This window comes from Orycteropus afer, unplaced genomic scaffold (genome assembly GCF_000298275.1).
Source record: "Orycteropus afer afer isolate SDZICR_OR568_19922 unplaced genomic scaffold, OryAfe1.0 scaffold00235, whole genome shotgun sequence".
Classification (NCBI taxonomy): domain Eukaryota; kingdom Metazoa; phylum Chordata; class Mammalia; order Tubulidentata; family Orycteropodidae; genus Orycteropus; species Orycteropus afer.
Genome location: NW_006921822.1, coordinates 3,760,637 through 3,775,628, shown reverse-complemented (window position 1 = coordinate 3,775,628; position 14,992 = coordinate 3,760,637). Strand labels below are relative to the sequence as shown.

Below are 14,992 nucleotides of genomic sequence, written 5' to 3'. Positions count from 1 at the left end.
TCTTCATGAAACCTTAAGATCCTTTTAAAGTCTTATTTCACCCCAACCTTCTTTCTTGACATGAATTTTGTGTCCCTGCTAATAATTAATTGGAAAAGCTTCCAGGCAACATTTGAGCCTCCTAAACCAGTTAAATTTAAATATATTTTCCTATTCTGTTACATCCTTTCCATTTCAGTAGGAGAATGAATTTAACTTCTATGTTTACATGATTTCGCTCCAGGCATATCAAACTTAAATTACTGTTTATGTGAGTGTGTATAAAATAAAGGAAGTTGACCCTTTATTTTTATAGGTTATTAAGAGAACTCAATCTCCTGTCAATCATAATACCATGTGGACAGATGATTTTCCTTCTGTGGAAATGCCTTTATAATCTAGTAGAAGCCCAAGGAGAATAAATTCCCTATTCACTTATTCACACTGATTTGACTTGATTTTCTATAAATGGGTAATGAAATATAATTATTATGACAATTAAGGAGCTCCACTGGTACTGTGGCTTAAGCATTGGGTTGCTAACCAAAAGGTCGGAGGTTCGAACCCACCAGCTGCTCAATGAGAGAAAGATGAAGAAGTCTGCTTTCATAAAGATTTATAGTCTTGGAAACCCTCTGTGGCAGTCCTACTCTATCCTACAGTGTCCTTTTGAGTTGGAATTGACTTAATGGCAGTGGGAAAGTTTGTTACAAAAGTTAGGAGAAAACAGTGGCTATGGGAGGAATACCAAGTATAAAATTATACCAATAGACATCTTAGTAAGCATCTTAATTATTTTGGTCAATTATCTCAAAATCTGGAATACAAAAGTTGGAAACAAAGAAGAGTCACTGGTAGTTGGAAAATATGGCCTTGGAGACAGAAATAACACTGGAGATTGCATGATAGAATTTTGCAAGACCGATAACTTACTCATTGCAAATACCTTTTTTCAACAACACAAATGGCAGCTATACACGTGGACTTCACCAGATGGAGTACACACGATTAAGACTGACTACATCTGTGGCAAGAGGTGATGGAGAAGTTCAATATCTTTGGCCAACAACGGCTAGGAGCTGATAGTGGAACAGACCATCAACTACTCATATGCATGTTCAAGTCGAAGTTGAAGACAATTAAAACAAGTCCATGAGAGCCAAAATATGATCTTGATAATATCCCTCCTGAATTTAGAGACCATTTAAAATATAGATTTGATGCACTGAACACCAATGACAAAAAACAGAGGATTGTGGGATGACATCAAGAACATCATCCGTGAAGAAAGCAAGAGGTCATTAAAAAGACGAGGAAAAAAGAAAAGACCAAAATGGATGACAGAAGAGACTCTGAAGCTTGCCCTTGAGCAGAGAGTAGCCAAAGCAAATGGAAGAAATGACAAGATAAAAGAGCTGAAAAGAAGATTTCAAAGAGCAGCTAGCGAAGACAAAGCCAATTACCATAATGAAACGTGCAAAGACTTGGAGTTAGAAAACCAAAAGGGAAGAACAGTCGGCAATTCTCAAGCTGAAAGAACTGAGGAAAAAATTTAAGCTTCAAGTTGCAATATTGAAAGATTCTATGGCCAAAGTATTGAATGATGCAGGAAACATCAAAAGAAGATAGAAGGAATAGGGAGAGTCACTATACCAAAAAGAATTGGTCAATGTACATCCATTTCAGGAGGTGGCATATGATCAAGAACCAATGGTACTGAAGGAAGAAGTCGAAGCTGCACTGAAGGAACTGGCAAAGAACAAGGCTCCAAGAATTGAGAGAATACTCATTGAGATATTTCAAGAAACAGATGCCAAGCTGGAGGCACTCACTTGGCTATGCCAAGAGATATGGAAGACAGCTACCTGGCCAACTGACGGGAAGAGATCCGTATTTGTACCCATTCCAAAGAAAGGTGATCTCACAGAATGTGGAAATTATCGTACAATATCATTAATATCACATGCAAGTAAAATCTTACTAAAAATAATTCAAAAACAGCTGCAGCAGTATATTGACAGAGAGCTTCCAGAAATGCAAGCTGGATTCAGAAGAGGACATGGAATGAGGGATATCATTGCTGATGTTAGATGGATATTAGCTGAAAACAAAGAATACCAGAAAGATGTTTACTTATGTTTTATTGACTATGCCAAAGCATTCGATTGTGTGGATCATGACAAATTGTGGATAACATTAAGAAGAATGGGAATCCCAGAAAACTTGATTGTGCTCATCAGGAACCTATACATAGATCAGGAGGCTGTCATTTGAACAGAAGAAGGGGATACTACATGGTTCAAAATCAAGAAGGGAGTGCATCAAGGTTGTATCCTTTCATCCTACTTATTCAACTTGTGGGAGCTCTGGTAGCATAATTCCTAAGGCACTTGACTGCTAACAGAAGGCTGGCCACCAGCCACTCCTCAGAAGGAAGGTTGGGCAACCTACTTCCGTAGTGATACTGCCTTGGAAACCTAAGGAGGGGTCGCTATAAGTCAGGTCTGACTCGACAGCACATAACAACAACAACAACAACAACATTCAACTTGTATGCTGAGCAAATAATCTGAGAAGCTGAATTATATGAAGAAGAATGTGGCATCAGGATTGGAGGAAGATTCATTAACAACCTGCGATACGCAGATGAGACAACTTTGCTTGCTGAAAATGAGGATAGCTTGAAGCACTTACTGATGAAGATTAGTGACTACAGTCTGCAGTATGGATTACTCCTCAATATAAAGAAAACAAAAATCCTCACAACTGGTCCAATAAACAGCTTTATAGTGGATGCAGAAAAGACTGAAGTTGTCAAGGATTTTATATTACTTGGCTCTACAATCAACACCAATGGAAGCAGCAGTCAAGACATCAGATGACATGTTGCATTGGGCAAATCTGCTGCAAAGGGCCTCTTTCATGTGATGAGGAGCAAGGATGTCTCCTTCAAGACTACAGTGCATCTGACCCAAGCCATGGTATTTTCAGTCTCCTCTTATGCATGTGAGACCCGGAAGGAATAAAAACTTGATGTGTTTTAGCTGTGTTGGAGAAGAATGCTAAGAGTGCAATGGTTTGCTAAAAGGACTAACAAATCTGCCTTGGAGGAAGTGCAGCTAGAATGCTCCTTGGAAGCGAGAATGTTGTCAAAAGGAACTATTCCCTGGAGAAGGATATCATGATTGGTAAAGTGGAGGGTCAACAAAGAAGGGGAAGGCCCTCAACGAGATGAATAGACACACTGGCTGCAATGATGGGCTCAGGTATAGCAAAGATCATGAAGCTGGCACAGGACTGGGCAATATTTCATTCTGCTGTGCAGTGGGTCACTATAAGTTGGAGACAACTTAACAGCACCTAACAACAACAACAATATTCTTCATTACACATAGCACACTTAATACTGAAAACTTAAAGTCTAATGCATCCTAGTCTTTACTCAAGTTCTGAGTTACCCTAATAACTCTGTGACCAATGAAATATGAAGACAATATTGCTATGGAATGTTAGTTTCTATATCTATTAAATGAATCAGAATATAGTAGAATCTTAATGATTATAGGCTTGGAAACCTATGGGGCAGTTTCACTCTGTCCTATATTGTTGCTATGAGTCAGAACTGACTCAAAGGCAGTGGGTGGGAGTATCTACTGAGTATCTACTAAAATGAATTAAAAATTCATTTGAGAAAAATCTTAATGTTATTAAACTGAAAATAATAATAATAATCAAGAAAAGGTAAAATGAAATCAACTCATTGGCTCATGATGCTTTCACCTAAAAGATGTTTAATCCTTGCGTCTCTCCCTGCCCCCACTCCCACCCCCTCAGATTTTTTTTTTATTCAAGGAGGCAGCAAAATATAGTGACTGAAAAGACTCTAAGAGTCAAACCGAATGGGGTCAAATCCTTTTTCCTTACTACCTTGAGTGTATGTCTTACCCTCTCTGTTCCTTCTCTCAGCTGTAACAGAGATATATAATAGTATCAACCTCTTTGCAGAGATGCAAGGATTAATTTTATATTACAAAACAGTATAATGACTAGCAAATATTAAAATTTTTATTATTAGCTATTTGTAATGTCATTTGTGGAAAGTTAATTGTTATTTATGCCCAAACCTGAATGAGTGCCAAAAAGGATTTATTTATAAGCTGTATCCTATAGAATCAAACCTGTACCCCACATTGGTTCCATGCATTAAATAATTTCCTTAGCAATTAAATAATTGCTGTCATACCATCAAATGATGAATGAAAGTCCCTGAAAGTACCCTGAGAACCAGAGAAACCTTCAACTCAGCTTCTGGGGGGAAAAAAATCCCACTAAGAGTCTGATTTCTCCAAAGGGTTTCTTTTCATTGCTTCTGCTAGATTTTAGATCTACACGATGAATAGGTATAAATGTCCATCTGCAAGGCAAAAATGTTTAGATACTTTCTGTAATATTGCAGGGCCTACTCACTCGACCAGAATATAATATCTTGAAATAAGTTAAGTTTTACAAGGTCTCATAGAAAGTAAACTGGCAAGAGTTTAAAGTATCCTTAAGCTCCACCACTTACATCCATTTGTTCTACAAGTATCCCTTCAAATGAAGAGAAATCAGAAATAATTGAGCCTGAATGTTTCAGAGAGGATCGTCCAGTAACCTCAGTAAACCAACATTCATTAATCAGTATTGTTTATATTTGGCAGTGCAAACTGTTAACACACTCAGCTCCTAACCAAAAGAGTAGAGGTTTGATTCTACCCAGAGGTGCCTTAGAAGAAAGACCTGGTTATCTGCTTCCAAAAAAACTGCCACTGAACCCCAGTGGAGCACAGCTGACACACGAGGTCGTCATGAGTCAGACAGCAACTGGTTTCATTATTTACATTTAAATTACATTTTTAGTTTTCAAATGGATTTCTCATTTATTTCAGTAGACACTCAAAACTATATTTGAAACTGGTTATGGAGAGCTCTGGTCTTCCTAATTATTTAATTAATTCTGAAGCTGTAAGTGGTTCAGAGTGACAGCCTTTTGCAGTAATTAATTCAGGCCTGTGGAAGATTAATTTCATACACAGAGGTGCTGATTTCCCTAAACATCTTGTTTTGGAGGCAAAATCTGTCCTCAAATGGACTTTTGAAAGGGAGCTGAATCTTTGTCAAAAGTTTGTAAAATCCACTCTCTTAACATTGGCTAGCAGGAGCAGTAGCATTTGTTGGAGATGCCATGAACTAAGCCAGCACCAGATACAGATTCTCCATTTTCATTTTAGCTCAGACAGATGGCCTCTACCAGGTCACTTAATTTTTAGGAGTTCTTGAAAGATAGGATGAGAAAAATCCTTTACTAACCTTCACAAAAGCTTACTGACAATGGCAAAGATTTTGGAATTCATTTAAGTGGGAAAAAAACAACCCAGAACAATACCCTGAAATAATAATCACAATACGAGTAGCAACTGAGATCTTAAAAGCTTGCAAGCTGCCATCTAGATGCAATGATGGGTCTCTCCTCGTCCAGGACCAAGAAGAATAAAGAAAACCAAAAATTCATGGAAACAATCAGTCCTAGCGACTGGTACACCATCGATCTGCAGCCTCTACAACCATGAGACCAGAAGAAATAGACAGTGCTAGGCTACTACTGTCAAACACTTGGAAGAGGATCTTTGTAGGAGATCCTGGATAGACAGGGGGAAAAATGTGGAACAAAACTCAAAATCATTTGGGAAAAAAAAAAAAAAAAAAGCGGGGAAAAGGTTTGCTGGCTTGATGGAGCCTGGTGGAAGCACTGAGACTGTGGCCCCTAGCTGCCCTTCAGGTCTGGAATTGAACGCACACCTGTGGCTTCCAGTCAAGCATAGACAGGCATACTAGTTGAGCATTTACCTGAGGTAGATACACTCCTTGGAGAGAACAAGCAAGAGAGAAAGAAAGGCTGCTCAGGCACAGCGAGACAGCTCAGGGGGAAGGAGTACATGGAGGGATGGACACAGGGAAGTGGTACCTACTGGGAGGAAGTGGGAGAGGAGCTGTTGCATTGTGGTAAATTGTGGTCAATATCATGAGACAAAGTGGATGTGATCTGCTGTATGGAAAGTGTATTTGCTCTGTAAATTTTCACCCAAATCACAATTGAAAATGGGAGATGCTCAAGAACACGGTGCTGGTACAATTACAATCTGTTGTTGTTGTTGTTGTTGTTATTTGCTGTCGAGTTGCCCCGACTCATAGCGACCCCTCCTTGGGTTTCCGAGGCAGTATCACTACGGAAGTAGGATTGCCCAACCTTCCTTCCAAGTAGTGGCTGGTGGGTGTGAACCACCAGCCTTCTGGTTAGCAGTCAAGTGCCTTAGGCACTATGCTACCAGAGCTCCTCAATTACAATCTGGAAGACAATAATCTCTTCTCAGAATTGTTGGAGTGAAGCACCACAGAAAAAGTATTTCATTTTCAAATACCTTTTCTGCTCTGGCTTTATATTCCCCAACTTAATACCTAAACATGGTACTCCTTTTATTGAAGAGAGTGCTTAAATACTGTATCTATTTGTTTTGCTAAAAAAGTTTTTTCAAAGAATATTACATATTTAGTTGGTGTTCAAATAAATCTTTTTACTTCTCTACAATACCTGTGTTTTAGCTCTATTTCCCAATTTAGCAGGCTTTAGAAATATTTTTGTGGGATAGCAAAATAAGTCATGGCCATCCAACCAATTCCCCACCAGACAATAAGGACATCTAGTGGAGAATAAGCAACAGAAGATGATTTGGTTTTCATGTAAACATTTCTATTTTATTTAGAACACAAGGAAAGAAATGCAGAAATTGTTTGAATAGCTATGCAATAAACCAACAAAGTCCATCAAACTAGGTGAAACTGCATGTTAACCTGTATGGATTTTCAAAGTGTTTTAGTGGTAGAATAAGGAATGGGAAATTAGATCTGTTCTTCTGTGGGGAGGAATATGGGTTTTGAAGGCTTATGGAGCACTGATTGCCTCTATACATTTTTGTGGGTTTATGCTGGAGAAATTTCTATACAACCCTGACCAAAAATCTCTGGGAGAGAGCAGTATTTTCTCTCAGAAGGCTGTGTGTGTTTGTGTGTGTGTGTGTGTGTGTGTGTACACATATGTGTGTGTAGGCACGCAGCCAGTAACTGCTGGATTTTGCTTAGTCTCAATGGTCAGGTTAAGAGTTATTTATATATAATTCATACTCTCTTCTCAATTGTGAACCCCAGAAGAACATGAGCCTTATTTTCTTTCTTTGTGTTTCCTTCAACCTGCTGACAGTTCATTTCTTACAACTTCTGCTTATGCTTACTGAATGAATGGTTGAATTCTCTGCCAGGAGAATTAGAGAAATAGTAATGCAGGAGTGTTCTCCCCTGCACCAATACATAGGTGGATTCCTAATAGCTTAGGTGGGAAGGAAACCATCAAGCAGGCCACTGATCTGCAGTGGAAGTGGAATCTGAGGATGGAACCAAGAATTATATAGGGAAACTGACACATGGAAGTCAGGATGCTCAGGTTCTACTCCTAGCTCTGCCTAAAATTTCCAGTGTAAAGCACTTCATAATCTTTGTACAGTTTGCAGCCTTTATTAGAAAACTATTTTATGTGAGAATTTGTAAGTCTAATTTTCCTTCCTTACCAGGTTACTGCACAGAAAGAGCTCAGATGGTTGTCAGAGAGAAATGGGTTTGCAATGGGTAATATACTCTACTGCACAGGGTTTAATTCCTATTGTGAAGATTAAGTTTGATAAATAAAAGTAAAGCATCCTTAGCTGAGGACTTGGCACATAGCTGGAACTCAATTAATCCACATTAATAATATTAGCTATTTCGTAAAAGTCCAACAGAAACATAGAGGGTGCAAAGCTAAAATCCTAAAAGTATTGAGACATGGTCTCTATTCAATGAATTAAAACAAACAAAAATAGGTAATCTCTAACTTTTCCTAACCCTGCTGCATTCTTGCACTGAGAGTTAGTTTATTTTCTAAAATGAGGCTAAGAAAAATGAAATCTGGAGGAATATCAACTAGGGGTACAGAGAAAGAAATCACCTCATGAAAACAAAATGCTACTTTTTCTACATCCAAAAGGAAAGCTGAACAAGGAAGAGGGAATGGGGTATGGCACTGAAGCTTTCAGGGCCTAAGGGGCGGTTCAGGACCAACCCAGGGGGTAGCTGTAGACATACCTGGCGCTTTTTGTCTGCAGTGGGAGATGACCTGGACCGCACGTGGACAGGGACTGCCAGGACATCCGAGCGCTCAAGCAGGTCCTCAGCTGACTTGGACTTCCCGGTCCTTCTGGCAGTAGGCCCCCAGAAGGGTGGCTCCCCAGGGGTCCTGTCCATCCTCTGGGGACCCTGAGGCCCACAGTTAGCTCCTCCCAGCAGCTCTGCCCCGGTGGGCTCCCTCGGGGCTTGGGGGTCTCCGTGCCGCCGTTCCCTGGGAAGGCGGCCGCCTGCGAAGGAGCTGCTTCGATCCCGAGGAGCCCGCGGCGGCTCCCCGCCAAGCGCTGGAGCTGCAGCCAGCAGGAGGTTTGCCTCCCTGTGGGGCTGCAGGCTTGGTTCCGGAAGCGGAAGCGACGTAAGGCTGGAAGCCCCGGACAAGCCAGGGCCTTCGGGTGCCATGGGACCAAGCTGGAAATATGAGCCCTGAGTGTACTCCCGCAACAATCCCGGCTCCTGGAGGCCACAGCCCATGGAGGAGGATGAGGGCCGCTTGCCAGTCTTACGCTGAATGTAGTCTGCCAGGGCGCTCTGCTGGAACTGCTTCAGCTCAGGCCCGGACAAGCTGAGCGACGAGGAGGCCTTCCCGTCGCGTTCAAAGATCCGGCGGCGGTCGGCCACGGTGGTCTCTGGAAAACGCAGACCCTTCCTCTGCGGACCCAAGGTCGTTGGTTCTGCCTCCTCTAAAACTCCTACTTCGTTCATCTTCTCGGGCTCCGAGTAGGATAGCTTCTTCTGCTCGGGAGTCAGGCGCCGGCGTGCCCCTCTTCGTGTGGTGGCAGGGTGTGCAGGCTGCGCGGGGTTGCTCTCAATCGGGGTCACACTATGACGCTCACGGGGCGTGTGTGGGGATGGGGAGAGCACCGCAGGTGCCTCAGGGCTCCGCAACCCCACGTGGGCCGAGGCAGGCCGGGGTCGCCAGGGCCTAGATGCCCCAGGTGCCCCCAGTTCGAGGTCCTTCCGTCGAAAGGAGGTGGCCCCCAGGACTCGGGACTGTGCGTCCTTGATGCTGTTCCTGTAGGCGCGACTAAAGGGGGCATCCAGCAGGGGCGACTCGGGGGTACCAGGCCTGTCATCTGGCCACATGGCCTCGTTCTCAGCCTCACTGGACAGTTGAAAGGTGCTTTGACTGCGGAGGAGGCAAGCATCCCGCCTGGAGGTCTCACCACCTCGGAATGGGGGCCCACGGCCACCATCTGCACCCCTCCTTAGCTGTTGACTGCATGGCTGCCAGGAAACCTCTTCCAACTTTGTCTCTCTGTTTTTGAAGTGCTGCTCCCCATTGCTTAGAGGCTCAGTGGATTCAGAAAAACGGATGTTGGCTCTTGCCTCTTCAAGTTCATTTCCTGAAGTACTGGAAGTTGAGACTGTCCTGTTGGGTCTAAAGGTATGGCCATAATTGGTGCATCCTACACTTGAGCTCTGGCTCCCTTGCTCTCGTTGCTCAATTTTGGAAACCTTCTCCAGCACAGAGCAGTGGGGCTTCCCATATTGAAAGCCCTGCAGAGCTGAGGCGGTACCTGAGCTGAGCCTTCTCCGGCCCAGACTGGATGTTTGCTGGTGTAGTGGGGAGGAGGGTTCTTCATACCTTGGTTCTGAACTGTGGAAAGAGGCTGAAATGCTAGTTCTCCCCTCAGGTCTTGGATAGGAAACTGGCCTGTCCAGATGGCTCCTTTGGTCAGGACCAACTTTCCTTCCAAAATCCTTAGCCTTGGTGTTGACTATAGAGGCTGGCTTGCCATCTGGGTAGCCCTCCTGAAATCCCCCTTCTAGCTCCAGGCTCCTCGGTCTTCTTAGACTCTCTGGAATGTTCTGGAGAGATGAGAAGGCTGACTTGGTCTTGCCAAAGTTTCTTGACAAGCTCTGGCCTAAGCCTTCTCTCTCCTGCCTCTTCTGGGAATTGGCATTGTAGTCTTCCTGGAAATCTTCCTCCCAGGGCTCTGAGGGCCTGGAAAGTCTCTTGTCTTCCATTTGCCAGGCTGAAACCTGAGGGGATTTGAAGCTGTGGTGATTAGAATATGGTTTGTTGCTGTGGGTGCTCTTTCTCTCGCTAGGATGTGGGCTGTTGCCTTGGGGAGATGTGAGGTGTCTCCTCAGGGAAATATCCTCCTCATTTTCAGGCACTGATGGAAAATGGACTTTGTAGGGGACAAATTTGGCTGTATTTTCTGGTTTCTTCTCTACTGGGGACTGTGAGTCATGTTCTAGGGGCTGGTAGAAGGCAAACCCAGGCCTGGTAGACCCATTTTGGTTCCCATTCTCATCAAAGGTAGCCATTTTGTCATAAGCTGCCTGAGGAGCTGTATATCCACTTTCCTTGGCCAGTGCAGGGTACAGCATACCATTACTGTTCATGGAAGGCTGGGGTACCTGGGCAAAGTGTGGCTCCACAGAAGGTACAGGGTAGATGCCAGTTGGGAGCAGAGGTTGGCCTGGTTGTGCCTTCTGGGTATAATTATGCTTGGGCTTCACTGGGGGACTGCTCTCTGGACTCTTCTCTAGTACTGTATGCAACTGTTCCTCTATGAATGGAGACTTCAGGGAGCCTGAAGAGTTTGCTTGAGGCCGGCAGAAGCGTTTCTGATCAAGGCTAGACCAGGAGCTGGGTCGCTCACGGTGCCGGATGGCTGCATAACTGTCGCTGCGAGCTGGGGGCAGAGGTGCACTCACCTTAGATGGTGGGTTGTCAGTACCAGTCTCCAAGGAACTGGGGCAATGCTGGTTCCAGGATGGGGGTGGTATTCCCCTTCCTCGAGGAACATTATGCCATTTATCATAGCTCTGACCTTCTGCTGATGCTCGGGCCTCCCTGCCTTGAAGCACAGCTGAAGAGTTTACTTCATACTCTTCTGAGACTCCTCTCCGAGTATCATAGACTGTCTTGACATAGCGAATGTCTGCTTGCCTCATCCCTTCCAGAAGACCACCTCGAGCAGAAGTGGTATCCATGGAGCCTGAACGTTCCCGACCAGAGATGCCAGGAGGTGGATATTCGAGGATGCTAGAACTGGTGGAGAAGGAGCTGTAAGCAGAGTCTCTTTTGTTATGGAGGTGGCTGAGCTGGTCAATGCTGCTAGTGGACTTGGCAGGGGAAAGAAGGTGGCAGGGTGGGTATCCTGTGCTGGGCTCCAGGCTCTCCATGCTCCCCTGGGAGCTGCACCGGTCAGGGCTCCGCCTCAGATAAGCATGGTCGTAGTTGGAAAGGTCACTTGTAGAGGAACTGAAAGAAAGTAAAAGAAAGCAGTTACTACCACTGAGCAGATATCATTAAGCAAGCTTCCAGGCACAGAACCCAGCTTATAAATGTACTCTTATGCAAGATGTTTAGTTTTTTGAAGGGTGGGTAAAAAGGGCCATATTTGGGCCTTGCTCAGCCATCCTGTGTGTCATCACTAGGAATAACTGTCCAACACTGTAACCTATGTGCCTCTTATTAATCACTTGAGCTTGCAAGGAGAGGAACAGGGAGCATAGAGGAAGCCATGGGGCAGTGCATTGATGTGATTTGCTATGTGCTGGAAATGATATTATGCTCCTGCCAAGAAATGACAGAGGTGTGGTGGGGGAGAGAGAAGAGAAGAGGACGAAGAGTGACTGAGATGGAATTTTGTGTTTGTTGGGGCTGTATGAGGGGTGAAGGGGAAAAGTTTAGTAAGAATAGGCATGTGAGGGGGTGAAGGACACCCTGTGCATCTGTATATGTTTTTAGTTAGTATCTTTCCTTTTTATGGAATTGGAGGCTACACCCTGGCAATCTTCCTGGAATCTCAACTATATTAGAGACAATTTGTTTGTGGTAGGAAGGCTAAACACAAAGCTGAATGAGAGAAATAGAAATCAAACAGTGGCAGAAAAGACTGACGAGGAAAAGCAAGAGGGAGAGAGTGAAGAAGTCCTAATCACAAGAGGTTCTTGGATCTGGGGCTGTCACCTATTCATGACTTCCCAGTGTATTTTGGAGGACTTTGCAAGGGACTGTCCAGTCTTATGTAGGGAGGGCTCTGTCCCTTCAAAAATTCCTATCCCCAAGCTGAGTGGGATATATGGACCCTGACACCACACTCCAGAGCAAGTACTTTTGTTGTTTTCTGGAAATAGTCATTTCAATTACCTTTATATTCCTACTTCCAAGATGGCACATTTAAGGGTGAGTTACAAGAACTTAGAATGGAGGTCTTCATTCTCTAACCCACAGGAATAGTCTTATTGTCAAGATGAATGTTTCTGGGATGTGTGAAAGTTCTTACTAGGTCTCGCTACTTCTCTAGAAAATGAGGTAGAAAACCTCATTTTCTGCCACTCTCCTTGATTACAGCACTGTAGCGTAATGGCCTCCTTACTGTAACTCAAACACATGAAATACATTCCCATCTCAGAGTTTCAGGGCCTTTGTACCACCTGGAATGCTCTTTACCTGGCTCATCCCCTTCCTTTATTCAAATCTCTGCTTCAGAGAGGACTTCCTGGAATTCAGTATGTAAGTAGCACCTCTTCTGTCCTTACTCCATTTCTTCATAGTACTTACCACTGCTTGACACTATGGCCTATCTCTTTGGTTATATGAAAGACACTCCAATTGTATCTTTATATTAACATATGAATAATATATAAACAATATCTGCAGCATTCTGACAAAACGTTAATTCTGACAAAATATGATAGATACATGTACACTTGTAAAATTACTGTTTTGTGTTTTAAAGTATGTTTTAATTCTTAAAACAGCAAAGGGCACAAAACAAGCATATGAAAATATTTTTTTTTCCCCTAAATTTTCATTGTGATTTGGGCAAAAGTCCACAGAGCAAATCCACTTTCAATACAACAGTCCACACACACCCTGTCCCATGACATCAGGTGCAATCTCCCACAATGCAACAGCCTTCCTCCCACTCCCCCCCCCACATGAAAATATTTCTTAATGTGTACTCTAGAACATTAAATTCCTTTGATGATCAAATATGTTTGAAAAACACTGGGCTAAAAAATTAAGCAATTTTCTTTACTGCAAACTTCAGAGTCTTTAGTAAACTATTGTTCATGTGATGTTCTAAAAGGGAAAAATAAGCAGTGTTCTCTAAACTTACTTGACCTTAGAAACTTTTTCTCAAGGTTTATCTAATGGATTATTATTCCATGACATGCTTTTGGAGATACAATAAGTGTTATAGGGTGGGGGCTTTTTATGTCTTGTTCACCATTCTATTCTCAATACCTAGAAATCATCAAGCACACAGTGGATATTCAATACATATTTGTTGACTATTTGAATCAATGAATAAGCACTGGTACTTTAGTATTTTCATACTGTTATTTCAGGGGGCTGGACCACAAGTATTTTAATACTTTAGGACCATTGTGTGAAATTACTGCAGGAAGCAAAAAGATAGAGATAAAGGTATGATGGAAAGCAGCTGAAATAAAATTTCATTGGAATTCCAAATCCAACCTAACACACAGACAGTTAAAATTACACACCTTCAGTGTCTTTGCACTTCTCTCTCTTGTTCTCTTCATGCATGCCCTTCTCCCATTCTCTGGCTACTTCATACTGCTTCTTAATGAGAAATTGACCTATAAATTTGGAATTGAGATTGGGTTTCTGGAACTAAACTAAGGCTGGTAGAGGGATGCCAACCTACTGATTTGGCACACTAGATGATGAGATGCCACGGTGCTCCTCAGAAACACACTTGGAGTGCTTCTCCATCTGCAGTTGCCAAAATCAGACCCTGTGAGTGGGACTCAACTGTGGGGCAGAGCCCCCTGACACAGCTGTAAACCTGAGGCATGGGATGGATGGATAACAGGATGATTTGTGCTGGGGTAGGAGAGAACACACACTTCTGTAGCATTTTGGGTGCTCTGACACCTGGCTCAATGGCAGTGAGTTTGTTTTTTTCTGTTTTTGAACACACACAGTGCTTCTGTGCTGACTTTTGTCAAGAGAAGCTCTTTTGAAGCTGGAATAAGAGAGTCAGAGGTAGTAGGTACAGTACGAGGGCAGATACACCTGCTTAAACTCTTGGGGAGTTTAGGATGTGGAGGAGGAAACAGGAGGTAGAGAAGGTAGTCATCAATACCTTTTACTTCAAGTGCCGGCTCCACTATTTCACTGAGGCATCCTGGAACTCACCATAGTTAGGTAAGGAGCTAATCTAAGCAGTAGTTGCAGAGGTCTTATTTCTGTCTGGGGGCCAACCTGTTTGTTTTTATTCACAGCATAACTTCAGATTTAGGGCCTCCTTAGATTTTGGTTTTTGAAGGTTAGCCAGAGCTAACCAAAAAGTTGGCTGTTCAAACCCACCACCTGTTCCCTGGAAGATGGAGCAATCTACTTCCATAAAGATTTACTGCCTCAGAAACCCAGTGGGGGTCGCTATGAGTCTGAACTGACTTGATGGCAGTGAGTTTGTTTTTTCTTTTTTTTTTTTAAATTGTGATTTGGGTGAAGATTTACAGAGCAAATTCACACTCCATACAGCAGTTCACATACACTTTGTCTTATGACATTGACCACAGTTTACCAAATGCAACAGCTCCTCTCCCACTTCCTCCCCATAGTAACCTCTTCCCAGTGTCCATCCCTCCGTGCACTCCAGCCCCCTGAGCTGTCCCCCTATACATAAGCAGCCCTTCTTTCTCCCATGATTGTTCTCTCCAAGGAGTATATCTACCTGAGGTAAATGTTCAACTCATATGCCTGTCTTTTGTTTGGCTGGAAACCACATGTGTGGGTTCAATTCCAGACCTGAAGGACAGCTAG

The 14,992-nt window shown here is 43.2% G+C and overlaps 1 protein-coding gene across 1 annotated transcript in view; it reads right to left on the bottom strand.

Annotated features, from left to right (window-relative positions):
* Positions 1–14,992, bottom strand: part of SHROOM3 (shroom family member 3) — a 577,837-nt gene that overhangs the window by 42,226 nt on the left and 520,619 nt on the right. The window contains exon 5 of the mRNA XM_007949040.1: positions 8,191–11,446. Coding sequence (XP_007947231.1) covers positions 8,191–11,446 — 3,256 coding nt within the window. The remainder of the gene's footprint in view (positions 1–8,190; positions 11,447–14,992) is intronic.